Raw genomic sequence first — 14,251 nt, forward strand, 5'->3', positions numbered from 1 at the left:
ACGCCAAGTGTTTACGTTCTGCCGGGAGGAGTTAAATTGCAGGAGATGTTTAAGTTGTTTATTGCTTTGGGGTATTTACACACTGAGCCTTGTTAGGAAAAAGGTTGTGTTCAAAGTCAGCCTCCAGCACTTTGCCTCTGTGTGTACCTACTACTTGGTGAAATGGTGAGTCTCAACCAGATAAACCGACGATAGATGGCTCCTTATGTATAAACTGATCAACCCTTTTATATCCATATTTATTTCTGAGCCAGTACTTCATTGAGTTTTATTTGTTTCCTCTAGGTATTGTGTCCTGTTAAAGAGCCTGAACTGAAAATCCATATCCCAAGATGCAGTGGTGCAGGTGGGCAGGCGGCTGGAGAACACACCTACCCAGACAGGTAAGAGGGCGTGTCTACAATATGACAGAATGAAAATGAGGGGGGAGAGAGGGAGAGAGGGAGAGAGAGGTAGAGGGCAGCCAGAGCGACAGTCCAAAGGGCAGTTACAGACTACACTTGTGTTTTCAAGAATGTGGTCGATGTAGAAACGAGTACAGGATGAAGAAACAAGACTTCTGGATGCTCATTCTACTCGTCTGGGGGAAATAAGGAATTTGAATAATCTACAATGGGATAATTAAGTTGATTTGAGAGTCGTTTCTGAGTAGAGTCTGTGCACGAGGTTAAAATGACAGAAGAAACTGGATTTAAAAGTGTAATTTTATCTCTGACTCACATGTGAACTGTTACACTCCAGCTGGTGTAAACTTGATTTGACCTTTTTTTTCTGACGAGGATGTGACTGCTGTTTTATTGTAAATACACTCAGTTATTGACACAACGTGGAAGAAACCAGTTCTGTTACATAGAGGCTCAGAGGTCTTGGATCAGGTGCTCAGCCTCAGCGTGTTTGTTTTTGTGTATATATTCCTCCCGTCACCATGCAGTCTGCAGGACCCGAGATCGAGGACTCTTTCGACTTTCTTTTTAAAATCATCCTGGTCGGGGACTCGGATGTGGGGAAGACCTGCGTGGTCCAGAGATTCAAGTCTGGCATTTTCATTGAGAAGCAGCAAAACACCATCGGGGTGGACTTTACTGTTCGTACCCTGGACATCGACGGCAAGAAAGTGAAGGTACGTGACTCAGGTCAGGTTTTATCAGACACATAATGCACAATCATTGCCACACATATTCAGCATCCTTTAATTTTATCATGGGTGTATTTTGGCCTGCGTACTTACTCTTGTCTTAAAGTAAATAATCCTTTGCTTGTTTCAGTTAATCATTTTTTTCTTTTAAGAAAAGGAGGAGTGGCATATGATATCATCTGTGTGTGTGTGTTAGCTTTCTGGGTGTGTTAATTTGTGAACTCTGTGGATGTCTACACACAAGCATGGCTCAAAAATGACTGATCACCTTCAGACTTCACAGCATGTGTGACCAGCTTAAACAGAGCGATTTAGATAAGAGATACTTGACCCGCATTTTGTAATGTTTAAAGACATAATATGTAACAATTCTGCATTAAAAGGTCTAAAAAAATACAAGACCCTATAGTGTCTACAGTTGAGTTGTGTACTTGCATTATCCGAAACAATCTTCAAACTCGGAGGAATCCATAAGCATACGTTTCATTTATTCGCCTGTTGCTCTAACTTCTGTGAGAGAGTCAGAGTGTGAGCGTCACCAGTGTTGGCTGTTTAAAAGTTAAGCCAGCAACTCCCATGATCCCACTCACAATCTTTTGTTTTGTGTCAATTGAGGGACCCCTAGCGGCAGATATTACACACTGTTTCAGTCACACCAGGAGGATTTGTGTTGTTTTGTTATTGCAGATGCAGGTGTGGGACACGGCAGGACAGGAGCGCTTCCGCACCATAACTCAGAGCTACTACCGCAGTGCCCACGGGGCCATGGTGGCCTATGACATCTCACGCCGCACCACATTCGAATCCGTTCCCCACTGGATCAGGGAGGTGGAGCAGTTTGGAGCTGCCAGCGTGGTATTGATCCTCATCGGTAAGCAGAGTGAAGACAAGTTGCTTTTATGTTAAGCAAGTAAAGGACCAATACAACCTTAAATTAGATGGTTTTTGACACTATGAAATATATAAAAATGGAAATTGATACGGTATATCATTTATTCACATAGTGATTAGACTGGGTCTCTTCCTTGGAGTGACAAAAGCTGGACTTCTAAACCACCACAACTATTTAAACTTTTCTGCTCGCTTGCTTACTAGTTTTTACCGTACTTAGTCTCAGCAGCAGATGGTGTTTAGATATCACAACAGTCAGCCTGTCATAGCTGCTAGTTTATTGGTTATTGTGACAGTAAATTTACTGAGGATCAGCCTCACACCAATATGTTTATCTTTATGTGAATACATGTCTACTGACTGAATCTGCACCTATTTTGACCATCTATCAACTGTAAAGTATTTGATCAAAAACTAGTCCAGTTACTCTCTGGTTGCAGCTTTTCCAGAGTGAACATTTGCTGCTTTTCTGTTTTATATCATCGTAAACGGAATAAAAATTTAGCTGAAACAATCGACTATAAAAGACAACCGACAGAAAATTATACGACTGTTTTGGTAATCAATTAATTGTGTCACTTTTCAGACAAAAATGCTGAACGTTATCTTACTTCAGCTTCTAAAATGTGAGGGTTGAGTGATTATTTTTTGTGTGGCAGACATCTTCTCCACTCCTGTTTTGAACACTTCCTGTTCTGCTCACCACTGCAGGTAACAAGTCAGACCTCCACACTCAGAGGCAGGTGTTGTTCGAGGATGCCTGCACTCTGGCAGAAAACAACAGCGTGCTGGCCGCTCTGGAAACATCAGCCAAGGAGGCCCAGAACGTGGACGCCGCCTTCACCCTCATGGCCCGGGAGCTGCTGGCACGCAACGGCATGACCATCACAGACGAGGCCTCTCAAGACTCGCCTCAATTCATGCTGAATAACAGCTCTCATCCGGTCTTTGGAAACGCGTCCTCGGATAAGAAGTGTGGGTGCTGAGCAGACGGAGGCACGGACGTGTTGTTTAAGTCTTGTTTGGAAAATGGTGGCAGCCTGAAGTGAGTGGGGGGATTTACAAGGGTTTGTTTTTGGGGAAACTAAACATGTTGCATTGTGTGTGTGGATGTAAATTTTGTATATGTTTTGACTTTTATTTATACAGTTATAATAGTATCAGTCACACAGGTTTTAAATGGCGGCTGCTTATCAAATGTATTTTGTAAGATTCTTCTGAGGATAACTGCTGCTGGATGTGATAATGACTCCAGCACTACAGACCACACCTCTGCTGGAGGACTTTGTACTAAGTCTGTAGGACAATACACAATGTTTTCACTAGACAAACAACTTTTATGTGTCTTTCATCCTTTTTTAATAGTTCTTTCGTTCAGTATGGCTTTTTCCAGTACATCAACGTTCAGTAGCTTCAACGTGAAGTCAACCACTAATCATTCATCGTCAACAAACCAGCACTTTACGAAACTTTTTTTAATTTCTCCCACAAAAACCCTCTAATACAGACTCTTGTCACATGACCCATTCATAAGATTTTCACAACTTAAACCACTTAACAGAAAAATAGCACCTTTTTCCATCTCGACTGGTAATTTCACACAAAGTACTAAATAAAATTCTTCTTAAATGTGGCTAAAATCCAAACTAATGAGGTACTAAAGTGAAACCTGGGAACTTAATCTCCTCTTAAAAGCATTAGTGGTTACGCATTCACCCGAGCTTAATAACAAATCAGGCTGAAATATGACAGCAGTAAAAACAAAATACAGCAAGAACTGGTCGAGTTACGACCTGCTGGAGGGGTGGGGGGTTTGGAAAGGCAAGGTGATCCAGTTTGGTTGGTGTTGTACAAAGTGTGAAATTAGACTTTAACTGGACAGTGATGTTTGTCATATATTGTATATGAAGGGCTAATTTGCAAAAACAGTCATCTCTGTTTTGATTTTTATTTTCCTAGCTCATGTTTTTTTTAACTTGTGCACGCAAGGGAATATCAATCAAACTGTTGTTGCGTTGTTTCAATAAGATATCTAAAATGTTTTCTTAAACTGGAAATCATTAAAACTGGCGGTCATTTTAAGACTGGCTTTAATCTGTTTTTGCAAATAAACTCTTCATATACAGCAGGTAGAGCTACTAGACACGGTGATATGTATGTGTTGTTTGTGAATACTACACAAAAAAAATACTGCAGCAGCAGTTGGTGACACACTACCATGCATGACTGACTTAAAATGTGTGTAACTTTCCTATATATAGCGTTAAAACCTTATATTGTTGCTTTTTGCAGTGGACTGTATGGCACTTAATTCTCTAAGAACTAGCCACAGTAACAGCTACATCTCCCCTGCGATAATCAGGAGCATAGATTAGAAAAAGATACACCTACAAAACTTCTTCTACCACCAGATAAGAGCTGTTAGAGCTGTTGACTGGACAGTTGTGAGATGTGACATGATCTGCTCATCCTACTCCAGAGGCCAGCCCTCCTGCTCAAACACCAGCTCCACTGCTTCTTTCACATCCTGCACAATGACGGACGGCTGCGTGAGGCTGGGGTCAAAGCGAAAGTCCCTGTGACCGTGGAAGATGCGCTGCTCGGTGACGGTCTGCGTCGGGTCTGAGGGCAGCTCCTGCTGGTCCCTGCTGTACACTCCTGTGCACACCAGGATGGAGCTGCAGCCCTCGGGGAGGTCCTCCTCCGCCCCGTACGTGCTCGACGCTCCGCCCAGTTCTGCTGATGTCATTTTAGGGGCGTTGTCGACAGTTTCTGCCAACGGGTCTGCACCTCCTCCACCACTCTTAGCCTGCATCTGGGCCTTGGTGTGGTGAGAAGCCTGGAGGTAGCGGTTGTAGAGGTTGGCGCCGTATATGTCAGCCATGGGGTTATCACTGTAAAAAGAGATGGAGTGAAAACACATTAAACAGAGCTTTGAGTTTACATTAAGACTTTGGTGTTAGACAGAATTTTGGATCGGCTGATCTGCATTTATTATTAATCGAGGCGATATTTGGAGACGATATACATTTGCATTAAAAAGTACAAGAGGTCAATACAGTTTCTAGTTAAAATAGTAAACAGGATTTCCAGTGTTAAATGTGGGCCTGTAGTCAAGAGCAGACTGAGTCACTCACCCTATAGCATACAGCCTCTTCACAGGTGTGGTCCAGCCAAGTCTCTCCGCCTGCTGTCTGACCAGCAGCTCAGCGTAGTTGTAAGTCACCACACTGGGTTTACCGATCAGAGCCTCGTACTTCAGCTCGTAGCCTGTGACCTTCTTGTACAGGCTCTCCAAGCACACCAGGAACATACCGTGTCCAAACCTATGAGACAGGAGCATTTAGTATAATAACACTGTAGTGACAATCAAGACTTTTAATAATGTCTCAGGGTGTGACGTTCATTCCAACGAGACACACACACACACATACTGTACCTGGGATTCTTGGCCTCGGCCATCCACAGCAGGTCCATGTTACAGGCCAGGACCGGGATGTGAGGGTACTGCATCGAACTCCAGGAATTATCTGGGTTCCCGTTTGTCAGGAGTATGTCAACGATGAGCTGGAGGTTGGTCTCCCATCTGATTGGCTCGCCGAATAAGATGACGGCTGCAGAAAGCAGGTGAAGAAGGAAACAATATTTAAAAAAACATAAAAGTGTTCATTATAAATGGTTAATAAGCTTTTAAGCATTTTGCTTTTTCCTACATTGTCGAATGTGTGTGAAAACATACCATCGATTGGCCGTAAGCCTTTGGAGGGTGGAATCTGTAAGACATTACACAGTTTTTAAGATGTCTAACTCATCCGTACCTGAACATAAACCAACTTAGAAAATAATACTACTTACACTATCTTTGGGCCTTCTGTTGTGGTCTACGACATCGAGAAGAGGATACGCTTCTCTGAGCATATCTATGGTGACAACATCCTGAAAGCCCAGGCTGAAGTCGGTGTGTTAAAGTAAAATATGGTTGAGCCACAAAACACACGTATGATTGAAATACTACTGTTGGGACCTTGTAAAGGCCTTTTATGATGTGTTTCCTGCATTAACCACTAGGTTAATATGGGAAAAATGACTTCAAATATCCACATATTGACTTATTGGATTAATAACCCCACGTGAGAAAAAGAAAAACATTCCCTCGTGCTGATAAAAAAAAAAGAAAAACAGGAAATCTGTAAAATGGCCTCACTGAGACAGTCAGGCAGCAAAGGGAACAAAGGGTACAGAGATTAAACACTGATAACAAAGTGGAGCATGAACAAAAATACACTGAATACACAGAACACGCACACTTTTAAAAGGTCAACATCGAGCGGGGGCGCAGAAACCAGACCAGACTAAAATCCAATAAAACAGGATACTTGTGAGCGACCTCCTCCACAGGACCCTGTCCCGACACCAGCACACGCTTTTTATGAAACTGGGTAAACATTCGCAAAGGACTGTGGGACAGCATCACCTGGTCTGGACACACCTGAGATAGAGAAAAAGTGCAGAGAAGAAGACTTTAAAACACAAAACAAACTGTGGGCAGTCAAAATGAATCACAAGACGCTCAGTTTACCTCCACATCCAGCAGATGGGACAGATGCTCCGCTTTGGTCTGCCTCATGCAGTTCCCAGCGTTGGTGACAAACACCACGGGCACCTTGTATTTCCCGTTGCCATCGACCAGGTTCCTGAAGCACTGCTTGGCTTCGGGGATGGGTGTCCGGCCCCGCACCAGCACCCCGTCGATGTCGAAGAGGAGCCCGAAGGACTTGTGGCCCTGAGGAGGAGGAGGAGGAGGAGGAGGAGGGAGCTGGGGACACAGAGATGGAGCATGTAGAGTAAAAACATGATCATTAACTTAACTGAGACTTTGTGACTGTGACACCACAGTTTTATTGGAGATGGATAAGATAGTAATGTGGTTGTAAATGTGTAGTGCTTTATCTCCCACCACTTTAATCATGTGTGTGTGTGTGTGCTGTGATTAGCTTCAGCATGCTACTCAGTGTATTTCTATGCTGTCTTCCCCCTTCAACGTTGAAATGGGAGTTAATTATAACAGCCAGCTGATAAAAAACACCATTTTAATGTCAGTAAAAGTCTGAATAAAGAGTCTACTCACATGGCTGTAATGTCGTGAGGTCGAAGTCGAGGTGTTCGCTTGTTTGGCTGCTCCTTCACAGCAGGGTTTCAGCAGCTGCCAGCCACTTCTCACAGGACTGAGCCTCTGCATTTCACTGTGTGTTTGTTTGTTTGTTTGTTCAAACCGGCGGGTAAACAACAAACAATGGAGGACGGAACCGAGCTAGCTTTAGCCGAGCTAACAGTGAATGTCCACCGAGCCACTGTGACGACGGAAGAAGTGGGTCATGGTGTCTCCTCGGCCGGTGAGAGTCAACACTCAACTATCTGCTCATGCTGCTGCTGCGCGGCTGCCATCATTCAACCAGCGCCAGTGACAACCACTGCGCATGCGCACCAGACAAACTGACAGGCACTTTATGACGTCATGTTGTTTACCGGAAACGCTGAGGCGTTCAGTAGAAATGAAACTTAAGCTTTAAGAAGTGTTTCTTCATAAAATGTGCCAAAAAATCTGTATGTTTATTTAAAAAAATGTAATTTTTAAATCTATATGATTTTTAATTTCCTTATTTTATTTATTTATTATTTATTTATTTTTATTTGTAGAGCGCAAGATTGTCTGTTTACACTCTTCCTTCATGATTTTTATATATTTGAGTGTCTAACATTTCATACAAACACTTGTTATCAAATGTTTAAACTTTTTACTTTGTTGTTATACTTAATTGTTTTATTTAATTGTTTTACCAATTAATTATTTTCTCATAAATAAACTCAACATGAAATATGAAATGGTTTCTTTGTCAAATATAATATGTTGTAGAGGTAGTAAAGTACCTGACAAACTGACAGGTACTTTACGACGTCATGTTGTTTACCGGAAACGCTGAAGCGTTCACTGGAAATGAAACTTAAGCTTTAAGAAGTGTTTCTTCATAAAATGTGGCAAAAAATCTGTATGTTTATTAAAAAAATGTATTTTTTAAAATCTATATGATTTTTAATTTCCTTATTTATTTATTTATTTATTTTTATTTGTAGAGCGCAAGATTGTCTGTTTACTCTCTTCCTTCATGATTTTATATATTTGAGTGTCTAACATTTCATGCAAACACTTGTTACCAAATGTTTAAACTTTTTACTTTGTTGTTATACTTAATTGTTTTATTTAATTGTTTTACCAATTAATTATTTTCTCATAAATAAACTCAACATGAAATATGAAATGGTTTCTTTGTCAAATATAATATAATATGTTGTAGAGGTAGTAAAGTACCTGACAAACTGACAGGTACTTTACGACGTCATGTTGTTTACCGGAAACGCTGAAGCGTTCAGTAGAAATGAAACTTAAGCTTTAAGAAGCGTTTCTTCATAAAATGTGGCAAAAAATCTGTTTATTTAAAACATGAAATTTTTTAATCGATATGATTTTTAATTTCCTTATTTTATTTATTTATTATTTATTTATTTTTATTTGTAGAGCCCAAGATTGTCTGTTTACGCGCTTCCTTCATGATTTTATATATTTGAGTGTCTAACATTTCATACAAACACTTGTTACCAAATGTTTAAGCTTTTTACTGTGTTGTTATACTTAATTATTTTATTTAATTGTTTTACCAATTAATTATTTTCTCATAAATAAACTCAACATGAAATATGAAATGGTTTCTTTGTCAAATATGTTGTAGAGGTAGTAAAGTACCTGACAAACTGACAGGTACTTTACGACGTCATGTTGTTTACTGGAAACGCTGAAGTGTTCACTAGAAATGAAACTTAAGCTTTAAGAAGTGTTTCTTCATAAAATGTGGCCAAAAAATCTGTATGTTTATTAAAAAAATTTTATTTTTAAAATCTATATGATTTTTAATTTCCTTACTTTTTTAATTTGTAGAGCCCAAGATTGTCTGTTTACGAGTGTCTAACATTTCATACAAACACTTGTTACCAAATGTTTAAGCTTTTTACTTTGTTGTTATACTTTATAATTTTATTTAATTGTTTTACCAATTAATTATTTTCTCTTTCTCTTTGTTTCCCCCATTTCCTTTTTGGTTATGGAGTATGTAGTAGTCACCCTACAGTTTTGGAAAATGATACACTGAAATAAGCTAAGCTCAAATATAATATGTATGTTGTTGAGGTCAAAAAACCTATGCAGGTAGGAGGCACATGGATTTCACTACATAATAATCACAATACAAGAATAAATACAGTAGTTATTAAATGAAGTTATTTTTATGCTGTGTGGCTTTCCCCTGACTGTAGCTTCTATAAATATTTGACATGCAGCGGTAAGAGTCTGTATTTCTTACCATCTAGCACAGGTGTAAATAATAAACATAATGAAGACTGATTTTAGCATTTAGCTGCTTCAGTTTGAGGGTCTTGTATATTAGCTCACCATCACTCTGTCATATCCTGAACAGAAGTGAGCCATCGTTAATGTTAGTAACACCTGAGCTTTGCCAACTATGACAAATCAAAATGTCTGCTGTGAAAAAAAGCCTACTGCTGCTTGCAGAATTCATTCTGTAAATAATTGAAAAAAATCAATTACTAAAAAATCCTTGTAGCAAAACATTTTATTAGTCCAAAGTACAAAATAGAAATAACATTCAGTCTAAGTCTCAGTACACACAGTGGCACAAACACTTCATATATTACACAGATTGTCCTCTATAAGCAGACACAAGACATCACAGTCCAGTCCTCAGCTAAATCTCAGCTCATTTTCCAGCCCGTAGATCTTTGCCTTCAGCGTCATCAGCTCACCCTGGACCTTCTTTGTTCTGGCGTTGGTTTGACGTACCTCATGCAGAATTGCTAAGTCCTGGTTGGGCCCAACATTCAGAGTAGCCTGAAGCAGTAGATACATAGACACCAGGTGAAACAGTTTTAATATTACCTATCACATCAGCAGTATAAAAAAGCTGAAGAAATGATTTCAATAAGACAAATAAGTTTAAGAAAATATCTTAAAACAAACAACAACAACAACAACATGTCATTTTCTTATGTTCAAGAAAAACAAAACTAAACAGGAGGAAAAAGACATTCATAGACAATTTCTTTTTTACCTTGACAAGTTGTTTTTCTACATCTTTGAATTTCTGTCTGAGGTGTTTCAGGTCCGTCTTGAAGCCCTCCACCTCCATGGTCCTCCTCTTCTCCAGCGCCTCATAACGCTGAGTCATCAGCTGAAGACGCTTGGCCATTTTGTCTGAGCGCTCCTGCATGCATAAAAATTTAATCAGCCCAGAAAACAGTGACAACAACATTGAAGATTGCCATAAAATACATACAAGTGTGTGAGGATTTTATACACATAAGCATCAGTACAACAGTGTTACCTTAAATATTTCCCTGCCCACATCCCCTTCTTCTCTGATTTGTGACAGTTCTGTCTCCAGAGTGATACACTGCTCCCTGTACATCTCTGCCAGACGGTGGGCTTGCTTCAGATCCTCCTGCAATGCCTGATGAAACATTTAGATAGGTACATTAAAAAACTGCAACAAACACCCCAAAGCAAAAAGAGATTTGATATTATATATCATGGGAAGATGTTATTTACAGTATTTTACAACACTGATTTCTTTAGAACATCTATATATAGATTTCTTTCTTTTAGATTTTAAAAAAGAGCACATTTTTACCTTTAGCTCCTCCTTATGCGTTTGTTGAAACTCTGGCTGAGGCTTAGAAAGGAGCAGCGCTGTGCTGCTGCTGTGCTGCCACGGTCGGCCCGGCTCTGTACCGGCAGGGCCAGCCTTCCTCAGACGGTTGTGGCAGGAGTCCAGATCCCTCAGCAGCCGGTCCTTCTCCGCCATCCAGCTTTTCTCATGACCCCGTGAGTCAAACTTTAGCTGTAGGAAATCTTTGGTGCTCCCATACAACAGGTTCTGGGTTCGCTGGAGCCTGAGGTGTCAAATGAGAGAGGAAGTGAGAGTTATACATTGTGACAAGTATAATTCCAAAAAAAATCTTTTACCAGCATGAAAAGAAGCATGTCTCAGCTGTAGATCGTACATTAGGAGTGAACAACTAAAAATGGAGACCCACTTGTCATTCAGAGCTGTGATTCGCTCCTGATCTCTGTGCCGTTGTGCCTGTGCCTCTTCTGTTTTGATCCGTCGATCCTCCAGCAGAGACTCTACCTGCTCTTTGGCCAGACGGGTTTGTTCCTCCATCTGAGCCTGCAGAGCCTCCACCTGAAAACATGAGCCACAAAGTTCGGTCATCTCATAGCCAAAATCACAGAGAAAGGAGAAAAGGGAAATGCTAGTCCTGAGTGAAGATGCGTTTCTGAGAGATGATGGCACATAAATCCCATCTGACTGCATCCAGGAAGTGAACACTTTCGACCTACCTGTAGCAGCAACGTCTGGTTATCGCTCTTGTATTGTTCCAGGCTCTCTCCATTTACTCCATCTACTGATTTTGTTCTCCTGCCACTCTCTGCTCAAACAGACATGAAATTAAAATGGCACAGTCTGTTTGGAGTAATGTTTCATTGATTGCTAATTTGCAAATAGTTCACAAGTCATCTTGTCTTCTGTGTGTTTTACTACAGATACTGTCATTATTCATGTAGTTTGTTTGAACACAATATCAGTACTGATGTCGTGATTATAGAACACAACAACTAATTACAATCACATCTTTCTCAAACTATAGGCAACATTTAAATATTACATTAGGAAAAAGCATTTGTAAAAATGTTTTCGAACCTTTCCTGGTCGCAGCTGGTTTTAACTTTGTTGGCCTCAGATTGAGATTGTCATCCAGTCTGGACTCAGCGTCCCTCTGTGAGACAGTCACCTGAAATATAAAGTCACATATAGAATTTCTTAAAAACATTTTCAGCTTAATTTTCTTTAAGCCCTTTTTGCCGGTACAGACCGAATTTAAAGTGGAATAATTTTTTGTTATTCACTTAAGAAACATGCAATAAATAAACTAAACTATATCAGTTTTAATTTATTGAAACTGAAAAACATGACTGAGTCATTAATATATGCATGCAAACCTTTAATTTAAGAAAGTGTGGCATCACTTTGAGCAGCAGTCGGAGTAATATGTCACATGTTTATGTGATGAATTAAACTTGTACCTTGTGAGGAGGTTCCCGGTGGAAGTATGTGATCTCTCCTGCATCAGGACCCACCAGGGCCAGAAGGTGCTGGATTTTCTTCCTGTCATCCAACTCTCTGCACAACAATGATTGGTGTATAGATAGTTTTATAGAATAACTGCACACTCACACGGGTGTTTAGGCTGCTAGGCTGATTAGACCTCTGTCAGTAAAGAACAGTCTGCACCGTGGTTTCATTATCAACGGTGCACCTACCTGATCTTTAGTCGGTCATTTTCTGCATAAAGCCGCAGAGACTGTTCTCTCTCCTGGAAAAGGTAGACCTGCATGTCACTCAGGGCGTTCTGCAGCTCCACAATCTCTCCCTCACGCTGGCGTACCTCCCACTGTAGCTTATGCTGTTAAGATATCCAGGATGGAGAGAAGACCGGTTAGAAGAGGTGAATATACTCTGGCGTAGATGAAAAGCAGTGTCATATACGACTCATGGCTGCGTCTCACCTGGTCCTCTGTGATGCCTCTGTACTTCTCCATCATCTGCAGCAGCTCCTCGTGTTCCCCGTCAAACTGGGCGATCTTCTGTCTGTAGAACTCCAGCAGCTCCCTGGAGGGCCGCAGGTACGCCAGCCGCTCATGGATGGGAGGAAGTGGGGAGTCAGGTTCGCGACCCGGGGTATGCGTGTTGGTCCTGCGGGGAGAAAAAGACTTTTATAGGGTAATATGGAATTATAACATGACATATTTGCCTGTGCTTGTTCAGTAAATGTCTGCTGCCAATTTTATAAGTGGCATAAGAAATAAAATGAATGATTAGCCAGGCAGTTAAACCTACTTAAGGAGTAAGACCAAATCCATGTGGGATAAGACTTTAACAGTGGGAGACCAGACTGACAAAATAAGCCAGAGCATCAACAAGGAGGATTACAGTTAAAAGCATCACCCCCCCCTCACACAATGGACACGCTCAGTGCTACAGCTGCATTTCTCTCACGGAGAAACCACAAAAAAACGTGTGTCCTCCGGTGTGTTGACCACACGATCTTACCTGTGTGGCGTTGCATCTTTTTTTGGCGACCCCATCCCAGACAAAACACTGAAAAGAAAAGCGACAAAATTAGTGGCCTCATCAGTATCAAAGAAAATGGTTCCCTGGTTCCCATCTCCATTTTCTCACTTTAACAGTCCATTTCATCTTACTAAAATGTAAACAAGTCAATGATGTGTAGTCTTACATGTATATAATTATATAATCTAATAATTAAATCGACGTTCAGGCTGGAATTTGAATATTAACAATGAAGAGGTGTTGTGACGTGGGTTAAATGGTGTAAAATGTTTTATAGCAACACAATAAGGGACATGTTACCACGGGCTGGGCGCCAGGGGGAGCTGGACGTCTGAAAGCACAGTCTACTGTGTTTAGAAGTTTATATTTTAACGCTTTGGACACACATTATTCAGCTGGAAGACAGCCCAGCTCAGTCAGGTGTGTTAAAATCAACACAATGAGAGAAACAAAACGAGCAATTCATTTTTGGTTGCAAAACAAAATAACGTTTGCCTGTCTTTCGTGATATAACTTAAGAGTTACTGATGGAGAAACTTAAAATAAAGTCAGCACATACAGGTACAACAATTCAGCTTCAGTATATTTCTCTCTGGCGACACAATAACACAGTTTACACACAGTCACAGTCACAAACTCACAGCGCGTCGGTCTCAGCAGAAGTTGTGATGTTCGTTGCTAGCGAGCTTTTGAAACCCGGAAGTTGACACCCCTTCGTCTTCTTCTTCGTGGGAAACTGGAGCGATTCGTTGTTATGCTGCCAACTAGCGGCAGGCGGCGGTACTGCGACTAGTGGAGGGTTCGTGAAACAATTAATAAGCAATTAACAACATAATTTGTCTTGTAAACTTTGTGGCAGTGAAGATAAATGAGAGGGAAAGAGTTTTTCTTCATGATTAATGATGTTTCCGCAGTCATTACATGATTTTTTGGGTGAAACTCTCCTTCCCTCTGTGCGCCCAGC

At 40.7% G+C, this 14,251-nt stretch overlaps 3 protein-coding genes across 3 annotated transcripts; 1 reads left to right on the forward strand and 2 right to left on the reverse strand.

The window, feature by feature from the left end:
- The first annotated feature begins 332 nt into the window (after positions 1–332).
- Positions 333–3,288, forward strand: rab19 (RAB19, member RAS oncogene family). The gene is made up of 4 exons (XM_073471941.1): positions 333–383; positions 932–1,120; positions 1,823–2,006; positions 2,738–3,288. The coding sequence occupies exons 1-4, from the start codon at positions 333–335 to the stop codon at positions 3,010–3,012; spliced, it is 699 nt and encodes a 232-aa protein (XP_073328042.1). The 3' UTR covers positions 3,013–3,288.
- A 73-nt stretch (positions 3,289–3,361) lies between these two features.
- hdhd5 (haloacid dehalogenase like hydrolase domain containing 5) lies at positions 3,362–7,507 on the reverse strand. Its single transcript, XM_073471942.1, has 8 exons — positions 7,155–7,507; positions 6,606–6,842; positions 6,403–6,515; positions 5,882–5,975; positions 5,766–5,799; positions 5,466–5,640; positions 5,164–5,352; positions 3,362–4,920 (listed from the first exon to the last, which is right to left on the reverse strand). Exons 1-8 carry the CDS (start codon positions 7,263–7,265, stop codon positions 4,497–4,499), a joined length of 1,377 nt encoding a protein of 458 aa, XP_073328043.1. The 5' UTR covers positions 7,266–7,507; the 3' UTR covers positions 3,362–4,496.
- Positions 7,508–9,690: 2,183 nt separating this feature from the next.
- Positions 9,691–13,984, reverse strand: ccdc77 (coiled-coil domain containing 77). Its single transcript, XM_073472296.1, has 12 exons — positions 13,929–13,984; positions 13,267–13,314; positions 12,723–12,909; positions 12,477–12,619; positions 12,240–12,336; positions 11,857–11,947; positions 11,496–11,584; positions 11,189–11,337; positions 10,783–11,044; positions 10,477–10,602; positions 10,204–10,356; positions 9,691–9,983 (listed from the first exon to the last, which is right to left on the reverse strand). The coding sequence occupies exons 2-12, from the start codon at positions 13,299–13,301 to the stop codon at positions 9,837–9,839; spliced, it is 1,479 nt and encodes a 492-aa protein (XP_073328397.1). The 5' UTR covers positions 13,302–13,314; positions 13,929–13,984; the 3' UTR covers positions 9,691–9,836.
- Between the last annotated feature and the right edge of the window lie 267 nt (positions 13,985–14,251).

This window comes from Pagrus major, chromosome 8, assembly GCF_040436345.1.
Source record: "Pagrus major chromosome 8, Pma_NU_1.0".
Taxonomy (NCBI): Eukaryota; Metazoa; Chordata; class Actinopteri; order Spariformes; family Sparidae; genus Pagrus; species Pagrus major.